Source organism: Mesocricetus auratus, unplaced genomic scaffold, assembly GCF_017639785.1.
Source record: "Mesocricetus auratus isolate SY011 unplaced genomic scaffold, BCM_Maur_2.0 Super-Scaffold_100691, whole genome shotgun sequence".
Lineage (NCBI taxonomy): Eukaryota > Metazoa > Chordata > Mammalia > Rodentia > Cricetidae > Mesocricetus > Mesocricetus auratus.
Window position 1 is genome coordinate 34,108,556 of NW_024429267.1, and position 16,213 is coordinate 34,124,768.

The 16,213-nt window shown below is 41.1% G+C and overlaps 1 protein-coding gene across 3 annotated transcripts in view; it reads right to left on the bottom strand.

Moving 5' to 3' along the window:
- Positions 1-16,213, bottom strand: part of Pls1 (plastin 1) — a 76,747-nt gene that overhangs the window by 33,889 nt on the left and 26,645 nt on the right. For all 3 annotated transcript variants that reach the window (XM_040739810.1, XM_040739811.1, XM_040739809.1), the window contains exon 2: positions 3,802-3,906. In XM_040739810.1, the coding sequence (XP_040595744.1) occupies positions 3,802-3,871 (70 nt within the window). In that variant the 5' untranslated portion in view covers positions 3,872-3,906. The remainder of the gene's footprint in view (positions 1-3,801; positions 3,907-16,213) is intronic.

Sequence of the window (16,213 nt, forward strand, 5' to 3'; positions counted from 1 at the left end):
TCATCTGTTCAAAATCAACAATAAAACATCAGAGTTAACTACACCATAGACCAAATGTACATAGTGGTTATCTAATAACAAGCTTTAAAAACAAAAACAAAACCTTAGGAATAAACCTAAGCATGGAGACAAAAGACCTCTATAATGAAAACTTTGAAACAATGAAGAACGAGTCTGGAGACACTAAATGGTGGAAAGACCTCTTATGCTTATGGATGGCAGAATTAATATTTTTATAATATTAATTATTAAAAACAATCCACATACTCAATGCAACCTCTATCAGAATTCCAATGACATTCTTCACAGAACCAGAAAAAATATCTTAAGATTCATATGGGAACACCAAAGATTCTTAATATCCAAATCAACCCTAAGCAAAAGGAACAATGCTGGATGCCTTACAGCATCCCAAACTATACTACAGAGCCACAGCAACCAAAACAGCACGGTACTGGCACAAAAACAGACAGGTAGACCAATAAAATGAAATATAGGTCCTAGAAATAAACTCATACACATCTATAGCCACCCAATCTTTGACAATGGTGGAAAAAAAACATTGGAGAGAAGATCCTTCTGGGAAAATGACATCACCATGTTAAAAAGAAAGAAAAAAAATATAGATTCATTCTCACTCACCCTGAACAAAAATCAATTCAAAAAGGAACCAAGATCTTAGCATAAGATCCCAGACTGAAATCACTAGTGCGAAACACAAAGAATACACCCAGAGATAAGCAAAGGTCTTGAATATACATTTCTCTAGAGAAAGCATACAAATCACCATAAAAATATTTCAATATCTGTACTTATTTGGAAAATGCAAAACCACAACAAGTCACTACTAGTAGCCCTTTAAGGGCGGCTGTTAGAAAACAACAACAACACAGCAAGTACCAGTGAGGATGAACAGAAATGAGAACATAAGTATCATGTTGGTGGGGATGAAAGCCAGCACACCCACAATGAAAAACAGCTGCACACCAGACAATTAAACGTGGAACTGCGATGTGACCCTGTAAGTCTGCAGTAGAGTACACCCAGAAGTGATGGTGGAGCTTGAGCAAGTGTTTGTGCACCTGTGTTCACAGAATGCAATTCAAAACAGCCGGAAACCCAGATGGCTATCAATGAAAGCACTGGCAAGCAAAACACTGCTGTCTACATACACAATAGAATATTAGCCAGGCTTTAAAAGGAAGACGGTTGTGACATATGCTACATCATGAAAGCATTAGCTCACACAAAGTGAGAAAGCATTCAAAGCCACAGATAGAGTATGATTCTCTTTATGTGCAGTACCTAGAAGAGGGAAATTTGGACAGAAGGGAAGGGAGAGTGGTGGTCTCTGGGGGCTGGAGGAGAAGGACACGGGAGCTGCTGTTAACAGATGTGGAGTTGTAGGGTGGCAGAATGAGAGGGACGGCTGGAAAAGGATGGCAGTGCTGAATAATATGAATGTACTTGATCCCATTGAACTGTACACTCACAAGGGTCAAAATGGTGTTTCAACCCAATTTTAAAGAGAAAACAGGACAGACAGATATTTTTAACTTCCCACTTTCCCCAGTGACCTCAAAATCCTCCCTCTGGTAAGGTGGCATAGGTGTGGTCACTAAGGAGTTGTTTGTACTTGCTGAGTTCATGAATCACAGTTTATCTTGTAAAAAGTCAGTGAGGACATATTCTGCTAGTGCTAGTAGTTCTCTCACAGCACAAACTATCTTGCTGCCAAAGTTATTTCATCAGTGGATTGTCTACTCAAAATACCATTAATTAAATATTGCAAGATTATGTTTCCATGAGTCAGAAAGATTAAAGTTGGCATGCTTGACAAAGAAAACAGATTACTAACTCATTTTACTGAGACCCAGGAAGGGTCTCTTTCATTAAAAGGCACCTAAAAAATGACTGCAATGCCAAACTGACAGATCCAATTTTGTTAGGTTGTTTTGGATGCCTAAAATAAGAAAGAACATTCAATACTGCCCAGCTCTTAGCTTGAAAAATATGCCGAGCACCACAGACAATATTCTAAAACATTTATTGCTAATAGCTTTCTGCAAATCATGCCATGTGCATGCAATGTTACAGTGACTGATGGGAGTGTTTCCACTTCCAGGCAGAAGAGCAAGGCACAGACTTTTCAGAAGTGCTTATTTACACGCCGAAGATCCGCGAATACCTTTCTGAAGACAAGCTAAGCTGTATTTTTAACAACTATTATTATTGTATTCTAATGTTCACCCTACATGAATTTTAATCATTGTTGGAGAGGCTGGTGAGAAATCCAAGAGTGAGAGCACCCACAAGCACCCACAAATACCCACAAATACCCACGAGCACCCACAAACACCCACAAGCACCCACGAGCACCCACAAACACCACAAACACCCACGAGCACCCACAAACACCCACGAGCACCCACAAGCACCCACAAATACCCACGAGCACCCACAAGCACCCACAAACACCCACGAGCACCCACGAGCACCCACAAACACCCACGAGCACCCACAAGCACCCACAAACACCCATGAGCACCCACAAACACCCACGAGCACCCACAAACACCCACAAATACCCACAAACACCCACGAGCACCCACAAACACCCACAAGCACCCACAAACACCCATGAGCACCCACAAACACCCATGAGCACCCACAAACACCCATGAGCACCCACAAACACCACAAACACCCACGAGCACTCACAAACACCCATGAGCACCCACAAACACCCACGAGCACCCACAAACACCCATGAGCACCCACAAACACCCACGAGCACCCACAAACACCCATGAGCACCCACAAACACCCACGAGCACCCACAAACACCCACGAGCACCCACAAACACCACAAACACCCACGAGCACTCACAAACACCCATGAGCACCCACAAACACCCACGAGCACCCACAAACACCCATGAGCACCCACAAACACCCACGAGCACCCACAAACACCCACGAGCACCCACGAGCATGATGACAGCATTGCCCCACTACCTGACTTGTTTTCCATGCAGTGCTTCCTTACCCAAGAAGTCTGCTGAGGACAGGGGTCACTTTCTACTCGCATACATTTACAAACTAAAGCAAAAAATCCAAAAAACAAAAAAAGAAATGGGGGGGGGAAGGAAGGAAAGAAAAAGTGTGCATATTCTCCTTTTTCATCAGTTTTCAAAGAGGAAAGTGTGACACTGAGGTTCCACAGACATCGAGAAGTGTTTTCAGAAGAGGGAAGTACAAAGCTGCTAAGCCAGTAACATCAAAACAAAACACGGGATGATTCCAGAGAATGAAAGGAGAAAAAGGAGACAGTCAGGTTTTGAAAACAATACTGAGTTTTTTTTTTAAACTTATGCATAAGAGGGAAAACAAGACATTTAAAAACTGTATTTTTAAGCATTCTGCATTAAGGTAGAAGGTACTGTTGCTAGTGACAAAGACATATGGGCAGAGTTCAGTTTGTACACAAGGAAGTGTTTCTGTATTTTCTTTTCTGTGATGAGGATAGCATGGAAAGTGTATTCAGTTACACCATCATTCATTAACCTGGATTATCCTCTGCACAGGAATGACCAACAATTAAAGTCCAACTCACCTAGAAGTGCCAGCTCATCTCTAGCTTATCTTTCAGAAAGAATGCAGTTAAACCCTGATTTTAAGAAAAGAAAGGAATGTCCTTGAGAGAGCTGAGTGGCAGCAGAAGTCAGAGGCGTGGCTCCATCCCTGAAGTCTGGTAGCCAACAGAACTGGAACACCACAGTTAGGCTTCCTGGAACTTACCTATTTTATTAAATGCTTCTTGAAGCTCCTCAAGCTCCTCCCGAGAAATGGTGGTGGTACTGTTTTCCATCTTTAGACAGGAAAGGCTACTTCAGGTCTTTATATCTAGAAAGAACATATTACAGAGAGAATATTAGCTCTCGGGAAACATTTGGTTAAGGCCTGTAAGGCACAGAGGCAGCACAATCTCTGCAAAGTCTGGCTGACAACAAGGAACAAAAAACGGTGGTGTCTCCTAGTGACACTTCCAGCACAGCCAGGAAACAACAGACAGTATTGGGGGACGGGAGGAGCCTTGCTTTTTACACCCCAAGCTTCTACAAGACACGAACCTTCTCAACAGTCTGTATAATTTTCATTTATATTTTATATGACTCTTTCAGTTTGAGGGAAGCATAATATTTGCAAGCATAAAGGCCAAGGAAAGCAAAACTTAATGACATGTGTAATAGCCACAAAAACAGTTAGCGTCTGCTCATGCAGAGATGAATTTACGGTTGAAATGATTGCCTTCAAAATAATCCAACCATAGCCACATTCCCTGTGAGAGGTCAGTCCAGGTTAGTGGAACCCTTCTCAGAACAGGAGAACAAACTAAAAAACATGTGTGAAATTAAGCTATAAGAAAGTAAGAAGTAGGCTCAGTGGTTAAAAGTATGTGCTGGGCTTGCAGAGGCCTTATGTTCAATTCTCAGTACCCATACTTAGTGGCTCACACCCGTGTGTAACTACAGTTCCAAGGCTTTTCTGGCCTCTGCAAGTACTGTTTACATATGGTTCACATGCAAACAAGCAGGGGCACACATAAATAAAAACCAGGAAAAAAGATAGTGTTGGCTGTATAAAGTACACACAAAAATTTTAAATTATGGGCTGGAGAGATAACTCAGTGGTTAAGAGCACTGGCTGGTCTTCCAGAGGTCCTGAGTTAAATTCCTAGCAACCACATGGTGGCTCACAACATCTGTAATGAGATCTGGTGCCCTCTTTTGGCCTGCTAGCATACATGCAGACAGAATATGTATGTGTAATAAATAAAAAATAAATCTTAATTAAAAAATTATACTCATCTTATTATCCAGGAATAACACCTAATTAATATCTTTTTTATCTTTTCTCAGATCCACTTTCTAAGCCCAGGTACCACTGTGTGGTGGTGGTGGTGGGGCGGTAAAATGTGAGCATACTATCATATTTAAAATTAATGCATTATTAGTATTCTTTCATGTTGTTTATCAAGAAATCATGTAATAACCACACATATTACTATCTCAAAATTAATCCTTGCAGGGTATTTACATGGTTTCCAATTCTTACACACAATGCCTCAAAGAACATACTTGCTCTAGAAAACTTTTTGATAGGCTGGCCTCAAACTCATAGAGATCCACTTGTCTCTGCCTCCTGAGTGGTAGGAATAAAGGCGTGCACCACCCTGCCTGGAAGTTAGGGCTTGGTTACATCGTGTTAAGAGATTTATTAGCAGGACCTCTAAGCATAACTTGCTAGTTTTTCGAAATGTTGTTCCAGTGGTGGTCACTGTGAACCTCTGCGGTCTCGGCCATCTTGCCTGTCTTATTCAAAATGATCTCTGGCACTTGTCTACAGTTTTAAAGGCTGCAAATTAACTGTGCTGAGAACTTCACTTCTGAAATGGTAACTATTGTAATTCAAGAAAAGCAGTGCAGCCTGGAGGTGGTGGCTCATGCCTTTAATCCCAGCACTTGGGAGGCAGAGAGAAGTGGATCTCTATGAGTTTGAGACCAGCCTGGTCTACAGAGTGAGTTCCAGGGCAGCTTCCAAAGCCACACAGAGAAACTCTGTCTCAAAAAAAGAAAAAAGAAAGAAGGAAGGAAGGAAAGAAAAGAAAAGCTGACTAGAAACAAGCCAAGCTAAAGTCAGGTATTTATAAGTAAAAATAAGTCTCTGTGTATTTATTTGGGAGCTTGGTGGTGGGCCCCAAAGACCAAAGAGCAGAAACAAAACAAAAAACAACTACATATACTCTTTTGTAATGCCTGTATGCATACGTGTTCATATGTTTATAGGTCTGTGTAATTATGTGTACCTTTTGCATGTAGAGGCCAGAGATCAATACTGCATGTCTTCCTTAGTCACTCTCCACCTTAGTTTTAGGGCAAGGTCTCTCCCTGAGCTTAGAACTCAATCACTGGTTGGGAACAACCAGCAACACTGGTTGGGAACAATACCCAGGGACCCACCTATCTCCATCCCTCCAATGCTAGGACTACAGACACTCACCCTAGACCTGGCTTTTTACATGGTGCTAGGGATCAGAACTTAGGCTCACACACCTGCATGGAAAGTGCTTTACCAATCAAATTTACTTATTTATGTATCTTACGTATATGAGTGCTCTGTCTGCACATATGCCTGCAACCAGAAGAGGGCATAGGCTCCCATGAGAGATGGTTGTGAGTCACCATGTAACTACTGGAAGTTGAACCTCTAGAAGAAGAGCCAGTGTTCTTAACTGCTGAGCCATCTCTTTAGCCCTCTTTAAGACACTTCAGGTATATAAAATAAGATTGTTTTTAATCTAAATAAAAGTTAATAAAAAAGACACTTCAGTGACTTATGAAAATGAAATTTAAATCCAAGTCTTAACTTCCTAACTTACTGTTGTTACCACTTAATGCTCATTAAGTGTCAGTAAGACAACAATTATATAGGGGGGGAGATGTGAACTGCTTCTCGAGAGGAAATGCAGATGGACAAGTGGTGGAAAAGAAACCTTTTTGTTATAAAACACTGTGTCCTTTTAGAACATAAACCTTCTAATCCCTCTAAATAACTGAAAAACAGCAAAGGTTTTTGTTGTGGTAAAACAGTGAATAAAATATGGTGAGTACTAGCAGTCTGGATACACTTTTCTAAATGTTGATAGTGACAATATTATATATAAACTTATTACCTATATATTAGCATTTTAAAGAATGCTGGTATTTCTTTATATTGTAAAATACTATGATTAAAACACTAAATATATACACTTTAACAAAACTGTCTTCACTGCTCTGTGTGTATTCTTATTTAATCCCAGCACTCCATGACACGGTTCCTGTCTCCACTCTGATGCTTCAGAAAGTCGTAACATGAAGATAAATGAAGTCACGACATTTGCAGGAAAATGAATGGAACCAGAAATTATTATAGTAAGTGAAAGAAGATGGAAAGGAAAACAGGAAAAATCTAAAAATAACCAACCAAATACAAAGATGACATCTTGGCCTCTCTTTTAAAAGGGGGAAATTTTCAAGGCTTTGGAAAACTACAAGTACTTCAATCTCCAGTAACTACAAGTTAACATTATGACAGAATTTACTGAAATATTACATTCCACTTAGTCTTTTCCTCCTCGTTTAAAGCAACAGCAACATCTTGCCTTAGGGTCCTGGGAACACAGAAGAGAAGATCAGCCAGAAATCCATGGCCCCCTCTGTCCTAGGAAAGCATAAACCTAGGTTGCGTGTTCGGGGACTGGGCTGGGGTTGGCAGACAAGGCATAGATGAAGAAGGCAAGATGGAAAATGGAGATTACTTTGAGGGGAAGGAAGGAAAACCGGTAGAAGCCAGTCACTGGGGCGCAGGCTGCCGACTAAGCCGAGGGGTGGTTTTCTCAGTGCCACTGAGGACTGACCGGTGAGGCAGCAGACAGATCTTCAGCTTTTCCGGCAGGGGCAGTCCTGCTAGTCCCTCCCCCACTTCTCTTACCGCCCACTACAGCCTTCCCCTTTCCTGTGATTTCTGTTTTCAGTGCCCCATTGCAAGTTTAAACATCTCGGTGTCACCAGAATCTACCACCATGTGAAAAACACAAGTAGCTAAGAAATAAAATGTAACGGAAGAGTTTCCCTTCTAGTTTAAGGCAATCCTGGGAAGTATTTTTTTTTTCATATGTCTATAGTCTTCCCACAATTTCCTCATTGAACAGCAGGGACTCCACCATCCATTTTGTAAAAACTCCACAATCATAGTCTCCTTCAACCTGCTATTTTTAATCAGATTTTCTCTGGTTAATTGGAATTTCTACTAACTCTTGAATATAAGTAGGAGTTGAGATATTGTTTCCTTGATTAAATACGAGTTTCTATGCTACACAGCAGCACAACTGTTCTTTGGACAGAGGTGCCAGGTATTAAAAAGTTCCAAATCTCCCCAAGAATCCTTCAGCCCTGAAAGAACTCAAGTCGGCTTTTTCTTTTGATCCATAAGATGCAGCTACATACACTCTTCTTTTAAATGTAATTTTACTGTCAACAGCCTGGATTTGCCAAGTCCCAAACTCTTTTTAAAAAGAAGTTGTGGACCTTGAGAGCTTGTTGACGTGTGCCTTTAGTTCCAGCACTCAGGAGGCAGAGGCAGGAGGATCTCTGTGAGTTTGAGACCACCCTGGTCTACAAGAACTAGTTCCAGGACAGCCTCCAAAACCACAGAGAAACCCTGTCTCGAAAAACCAAAACCAAAAAAAAAAAAAAAAAAAAAAAGAAGAAGAAGAAGAAGAAGTTATTTTCCTTGTTTGAGAATTGCCTCAGTGCATGAACAAAACTAGAGACCTTGGGAATCTTGAGAATACACACCAATTAGGTACCATTATAAAGAATGAACCCCTAGCTGGGTGGTGGTATTGCACGCCTTTAATCCCAGCACTCGAGAGACAGAGGCAGGTGGATCTCTGTGAGTTCGAGGCCAGCCTGGTCTACAGAGTGAGTTCCAGGGAAGGCTCCAAAGCTACAGAGAAACCCTGTCTCGAAAAAAAAAAAGAATGGAGTCCTATACCACACAGGGTGAAGTGACACTGGATTCCAAACTGACTCACTTTGTGATCTCCTAAACTGAAGCCTGGCAGTATTCCACAAAACAACAAATAATCTGGTGTTCGCTTCGATTCATAGCTGGACTTTTTCTCTCTGGCCTTTCCCCTTCATTATCCCTCCACCACCACATCAACATCCTCCCTGCACCCTCCCTGTTGAGGTCCTCCTCACGGGTCTAAGACACAACGCCTTTGTCCTTTCCTGCTACGACTGTTCGTCAATTTCTTCCTGGTCATATGTTGTACGCAATGATGTCGCTTTGTTCTTTTAGTCTCACCTCACAGCTTGTGTCTCACAAGCAAAAGGGAACCAATCTTCCTTTGTCCCCCCAGCAGCCTGAATGGGTTCTACACACGGAAAGGTTCGGGAAAGTTCAGCAACAGCCTTCCCTCCCCGCTAGTCCCCTTCTTCTGATCAAACAGCTCCCCCTGTACTTTTTCTTATCTTTTTACTTTCATCTAGATTTCACAAGAGAGTTTTTTTTTCTGAGTTAGGCTTATTTTGCTAAATGTGAGAACAATCTGCAGTCCCATATACATTCCTGTAAACGGGAAGTTTCCTCTTCATTATTGCTGGGAAAAAAAAACCTTGAGGACGATTTCCTGTGACCTCTAGCTCTAGGACTGCTGGCTTCACCAGTGCCCTGACCTCAATGATGATGAAAACCCTTACCCTACCTGCAATGTGTACCAAGCTGTGAGGTGCTGTCCGGGAGCACTCCTCCGTGTCTCCATCATCACATGCAGACGCCAGTCTGACTCCAGGGACTGGAGACCCTTGGCCACATGCCCCACTCCTACAGTCAAGGGACACCATTGAGACAAGACCTGCAGCTCCAGAGACCTGTCCTAGGTTCACTTGCCTTCTTCACTTGCCTTAGGCTTGCAAAAGCAACGGTGTTTTAAATTTGACTCTTACCCACATATAAGCACGCCATTCTAAAAGTGTTGCCACCAGTGCTTGGTACCTAGTCACGAACATCTAAAGATTATGAAAAGTCTCCACAAGCTTGCTACCCTAAAACACTAAGCACAGCACTCACAATGGCAGACCTGTGTAGTCACAGGAAATTATATACTGTGGGGGGGGTGTGATTTCCCAGACTGTGATTGCCTATAAATGCCGAATGTCTTAGAATGAATGTTTCAGTACCACACCAAATAGCTGTCAGAGAACAGGAAACAGGGACTGGTGACTCACAATTCCCTTACAAATACTCTGGACTAACCTAGGGATACCTTCCTGGCTTGCCATCCTTTCCCCAGCTCTAGCCCAGAATTCTCAGAAATCGAAGGAATGCAAATGAACCTCCAGTCTAGCTAGTGCCAAACGAGTTGACAGTCCTTCCCAGGGTTACCTTGGCAGGGCATGATGACCTCTAACCTTCAAAACACACACTGGCTCGCAAGTGAACTTTCCTCTTTTTGACATTTCAGGAGATGAATTCCTGAGATGACATTTTTGCAACATGAAGGATCCAACTCTAACTGTCCCCATTAAAAAGCAAAGAGGGACCAGGCATGGAATGCCTTTAATCCCAGCACTCAGGAGGCAGAGGCAGGCGGATCTCTGAGTTCAAGGTCAGCCTGGTCTACAGAGTGAGTTCCAGGACAGCCAGGACTGTTTCACAGAGAAAGCCTGTTTCAAATAAACAAACAAAAAAATTACAAAGGGATATCATAATAACAATTAACAACTCTCAAACTATTATCACTTTTCCTAGAAAGCACAATAAGTTAACATTACTCTTTTAACAAGCAGCATGCGTCCTCTGAAGGATTTGACCAAACAATAGACTACGATTTTCTTAGAGAAGGAAGACTGATTCTCTGTGTACAAGCAGGGACTTGCCCACTCACTATGAAATATCCATCTTGTTTGCTACTGCAGAATCAAAGAAAACAGTATTCATAGAGCTGGAAGTTTCTCCTCTCTAGAATTTCAACAACAGAAAAATTAACGCCATACTTTATATGGGTTTCTCTGTATTGTTTTTGAGGCTGTCGGTCCAGCCGGCCTTGAACTCACAGAGATCCGCCTGCCTCTGCCTCCCGAGTGCTGGGATTAAAGGCGTGCGCCACCACCACCCAGCAGGATTCTATTCTTATCACTGGTTTTAAACAATTTAATTACAGTATGCCTTAATAATATTTTCCTCTATCTTTTTCTTGGTGTTCATTGAGTTTCTCATAACTAGAGGTCTATAGTTTTCATCCTCAATTTTTTTCAACTCTTATCTCTGTAAGCATTTCTTCTGTTTTCACCCCTTCTTGGAAAGATGATAAATACATGTCTGAGACCATGTGAAACTATCCACATATTTATTGCTATTTTAAAATGTGTTTTACAAACATTTTCTGTTTTAATGTGGATAATTTCTACTGCTGTGACTTCATGGTTACTAAGCTTCCCTTCTCAAATGTCCAACTTGTCCCTAATTTTATCACTGTAGCTTTTATCTCTAGAATTTCTTTTTGGGTATTTAAGGATACTTGCTATGTCTCTATTAACTTTTTCAAGTAACAATCATTCGTATACCACTATCTGACAATCTGAATGTCTCTGTCACTTCTGAATCCAGTCTGATGCTAACTCCTTAGCCCTTTCACTGAGTTACATTTGCATTTCTTTGTGTGTTTCTTAGCTAATAATGATAACAAACTTTATAAAAGAAAGAATGAGTTTGACCAGATGTGGTACCACACTTGGGAGCTAAAGACAGGAGGACCAGGAGTTCAAAGCCATCCTCAACTATATAGTGAGTTCAAGGGCAGACAAGGCTTAAAATGCTGACTCAAAAAATAAAAATAAATTTGATAGTAGAAGAATTTAAGACTCATACTTAAGAGTTTACTAATTTATAAGATATTTTCACATGTATTATTGCATCTGTTTCTCACATACATTCCCCTGCACAGAAAGTAGAATTAAAATGAGATTTCATAGTGTGTGTGTGTGTGTGTGTGTGTGTGTGTGTGTGTGTGTGTGTTAGGAATAAATACTATTACTATTATGCTATATAAACAGTGTTGGAGAGGCCAACCTACAGAGCAGGTCAAGTGCTAGTCAGTGTCAAAGCTAGGCCTATTTTCAGTATGCCCAAGTCTTTGTCTGTATTCCTTTCAACAAACCACATGATTCTTGTGTGGCCAAGAGCAATGAAGGGAGACAGGGAATCAGCTTTCTGCGTGATACTCAAGAGCGAGACCTGAGCCTCTTTTGTGTAAACGGTGAAATGAGATGACTCAGAGGTTTGCACAACAATTCTGTACGTGGTTCTTTTGACTTCATCAATTTAAACCTAAATTCTCTCTTTTTACTAGTAACTTAAATACTACTTTTTATTACATTAGCAAGAATTAAGTAATGAACTAGGCAAAGTGGTTGTACAACTGTAATCTTCTCAGGACCTGTGACACCAAGGCAAGAGGGTCACAGTTTCTGGTCAGCTTGGGTCATATATTAAGTTCCAGGACAGGTGTTTTTAAGAGGTAGACAGTTATTATCACCAGTGAGCCAAACACTGTCATGAGTACGTACATTAGTCGGATAAGGCAAGGCAGAGTTGGGATACTGTAAAAAGTACTGTTCATACAGCTACTGAGTTTCATGATAAGATTAAAGAGTTGAAAATTAGTTGGAAAGTAAAGATAAATTTAGATGTCTGTACATCCTCTATAACACTAATTCTGGTTGGTTGAATGGTTGGTTTTTTGTTACTTTGGTTTTTTTTTTTTTTCAAGACAGTGCTTCTCTGTGTAACTCTGACTATCTTGTAACTCACTCTATAGACCAGGCAGACCTCAAACTCAGAGACCCTTCTACCTCTTCCTCCACAGTGCTGAGATAAAAGGCATGCACCAAAGGGCTAATTTTTAAGTCTTCTGATGTTGACTTTTTAGTAAATCACACATAGATTACATAAATCACCTATTAATCCAAATTCTGCACATAATTTCAGAGAATTTGTGGACACACATCTCACTCACAAGCCCATTCCTGAACTTTTTATAGGCCCATGGGTTCTGAACTAATAACTCCAACTATGCATATTCTTGTGTATACATGGTTTATGTGTGTGTGTGCGCACAGGTGCTCTAGTAAGCATGCACTAGTGTGTGCACACATTTGTGCAAGCGTGCACATGCACATGTAAAGGTCAGAGGTAACACTGAGTGCCTCCTGTGATCAGACTCCATTTGATATTTTTTTGTTTGTTGTTTGTTTGAGACAGGGTTTCTCACAGTAACTTGAGCTCTCAGATTTGGCCTTGCTGACTATCCAGCAAAGCCCAAGGATTCTCCTGACTGCCTCTACGTCATGAACAGCCATTCCTGGATTTTGTTTTGTTTTGTTTTGTTTTTTTCCGAGTCAGGGTTTCTCTGTTTAGCTTTGGAGCCTCCTATCCTGGCATTTACTCTGTAGACGGGCTGACCTCAAACTCACAGAGATCCTCCTGCCTCCGCCTCCCAAGTGCTAGGATTAAAGGAGTGTGCCACCGACGCCCGGCCATGCTGAATTTTTAATATTGGTAATCTAAATTCAGGTCCTTGTGCATATGCAGTAAGCCCTTTATCCACTGAGCCAGCCCCACAGCTCCTCTTCAACATTTTAAATGGAAAAGTTAACCAGCAAGACTTCCTATCATAAGACATTATCAGTGAGCAGATATGCTTTGTAAGTGGCAGACATACTCACATATATGCATAATTAACAGGTCTATTGATGAATGTACAAGTAGAATTCCACAGCAAGACAAGTGAAGGGACAAATACTTCAAGCATGAGTTCTGACAATGATTTTCCTAAGTGGGCAATGTTTAAGCTGAGTGGCCACGGAGAGGGGAGGCGTCTACATTTCTGACTTGGGTGTGACCAACATTTCTAAGGTCTTGACTTGCAAAGCAAATCTTAATGCATCACTACATAGTTAGTGTTTTCTTTTAGACTGATTAACTCATAGCAATGCTCACTGCTTGGAAGTAGTTTCTATAAAGAATTAAAGCAGTAAATTACACAGGTTAAGCATCTCACTTCTCCTCAACAGATGAAACAATAAACACCAACAAACACCTTGACATCTTGTCTTTATCTACTCTAACTTCTTTTCACAGATGAGAGTACTAAGACCATGCTCTTGCTTGCTAATAACACACATGGTCACCAAGAATTCCAGTCTCTGCCAGAGGTAAATATTAGAATATCTTATATTTACTTTGAAAACTAGAGTGAGGGGAGGCACCAGTTAGGTTCGTGAATACTTAACATACATTTTCAACAGCTTAGCAACCTGGGGCTTGTGGTAGATGATTTTATAACACAACCAGCTAAAGTGATGCCTCAGCGAATGTATTCCATAATGAAAAGGCTAGGGGCAGGAAAGATGGTTCATTGCTTCCTACTATTTCAGAGGACTGGAATTTAGCTTCCAAGTACCACTTGGGGCAGATTACAACCTCTTACAACCAGCTCCAAAGGATCTGATGCCTTCTTCTGGCCTCTGTGAGCACCTACACACACACACACACACACACACACACACACACACACACACACACACACACTTTATTTTCTTGCTTTCTTTTTTTCTTTCAGTATTTGCAATATTCTGCAGTTTATGTATACCTGGGAGAGATTGTATAATCAAGTTGATATCTAAACTATCTTCGCTAAATGAGCAAATAGCTTTCCCTATACTAGAAAATGAAACAAAAGCAAATAATTGTGTATTAGGCAAAAGTTTCAAAATTATCAAGATTATTCAAAATACTTCAAATTTAGCTATTGTCAGTAAACATTATCCTGTGTATATATGTACCATGAAGTATTAGTTAAGGATACTATAAAATCCTTATCATTAACAGTACATTTTCAAGGTCATATTTTGTTACATTTTATTCAGTTATTTTATGGGTACGCACACACAGGCCACATCACACATGTGGAGGTCAGAGGACAAGTTGCAGAAGTCAGTTCTCTCCTTCCACCATGTGGGTGCTGGGGAATGAACTCAGAGTGTCTAGCTTGGTGGCAAGAACGTTACCCACTGTGTCTCACCAGAACACATTAAGTGGAACATGAATACACTAATAAATTTAAATATATACAGGTTGGACATTCTATATCCAGAATGCTTGAGTGTCTCGGATGCTGGACTGGTTTGCATTTTGGAATGTTTACATATATACAATGAGCTATCAGAGACAAGGCCATTTTTAATAAAACCTATTTCTTGGAAGTAGCATACGCCCAGTATGCTCTTACCGAAACTGTCTTTCTAAAATCCATAGGTTATTTTCCCAGATTCAATGAACCGTGAAACAGTTTTTAAGTAAGAATGCAGTCTCCATCTTAATCCTGGTTCTTTCTAACAACTTTTTAAGATTTATTTATTTGACTTTGTGTATGATTGTTCTGCCTTCATGTATGTATCACCCATGCAGTGTTCACAGAAGTCAGAAGAGGACGTCAGATCCCATGAACTGGAGTTACAGATGCTGTGAACCATCACTTGGGTGCTAGGAATTGCACCCAGGTCCTCTGCCAGAGCAGTGGGTGTGCTTAATGACTGAGCCATTTCTCCAGCTCCTATTTCTTGTTCTTTTTTTTTTTTTTTGGTTTTTTTTTTTTTTGTTTTTTCGAGACAGGGTTTCTCTGTGTAGTTTTGGAGGCTGTCCTGGCACTTACTCTGTAGATCAGGCTGGCCTCGAACTCACAGAGATCTGCCTGCCTCTGCCTCCCGTATTTCTTGTTCTTAAACATAAATTCATTTGTGTTTCATATGTACTTCATACTGAGAGCATGAGGCCATTTCATACAACCTACTGCTTGGAAGTGGTGCTTGCCCTCATGTTTTTACTGACAGGGGAGTTGAGAAATTGCAAATGCCTGGGGGTCATTAAGAGGGATTTTCAGGTGCCGGGCGGTGGTGGTGCACGCCTTTAATCCCAGCACTCGGGAGGCAGAGGCGGGCGGATCTCTGTGAGTTCGAGGCTGGGCTGGACCAACAGCTTCCAAAACAATACAGAGAAACCCTGTCTCGTAAAACCAAAAAAAAAAAAAAAAAAAAAAAAAAAGAGGGATTTTCAGGAGAAATAGCTCAGCTTCCCACTTTGTGATCAGGTAAAGAAATAAGAATCCTTGCACCATTTGCTGCTGTGGTTTGCTGAACTCTTCTGCCCCATGAGGATGAGAACAGCATCTGAAACATTTGGGAGGAGCAGAAAGGATAGAAACCTTGATTTTTAAAAGAACATGATCAGAAACTCCCATTATCTTTTTCCATTCTTTTAAGAATTCAGGTCTAGAAACACTGAGCTTGAGATTAAAATCAGCACTTAAAAGGAAAAACCAGGCCAGTCCTCGGCGGAATACTTGAGAACTGAAGATATGTGCATTTTCAGTGCCCGCCCGCCCGTTTGGCCCCAGTGCTGCCCCAATCTCAGAGACTTCTGTTACGAGGACCCCAGCAACAGAACCTTTTCCTGCAGGGACTGTGGCTCAGTAAGGGATGTGGCCTTTTTCAAAAGGCTTGATAAGGCTACACCACGAACAACATTTGTAGCTACGCAAAGT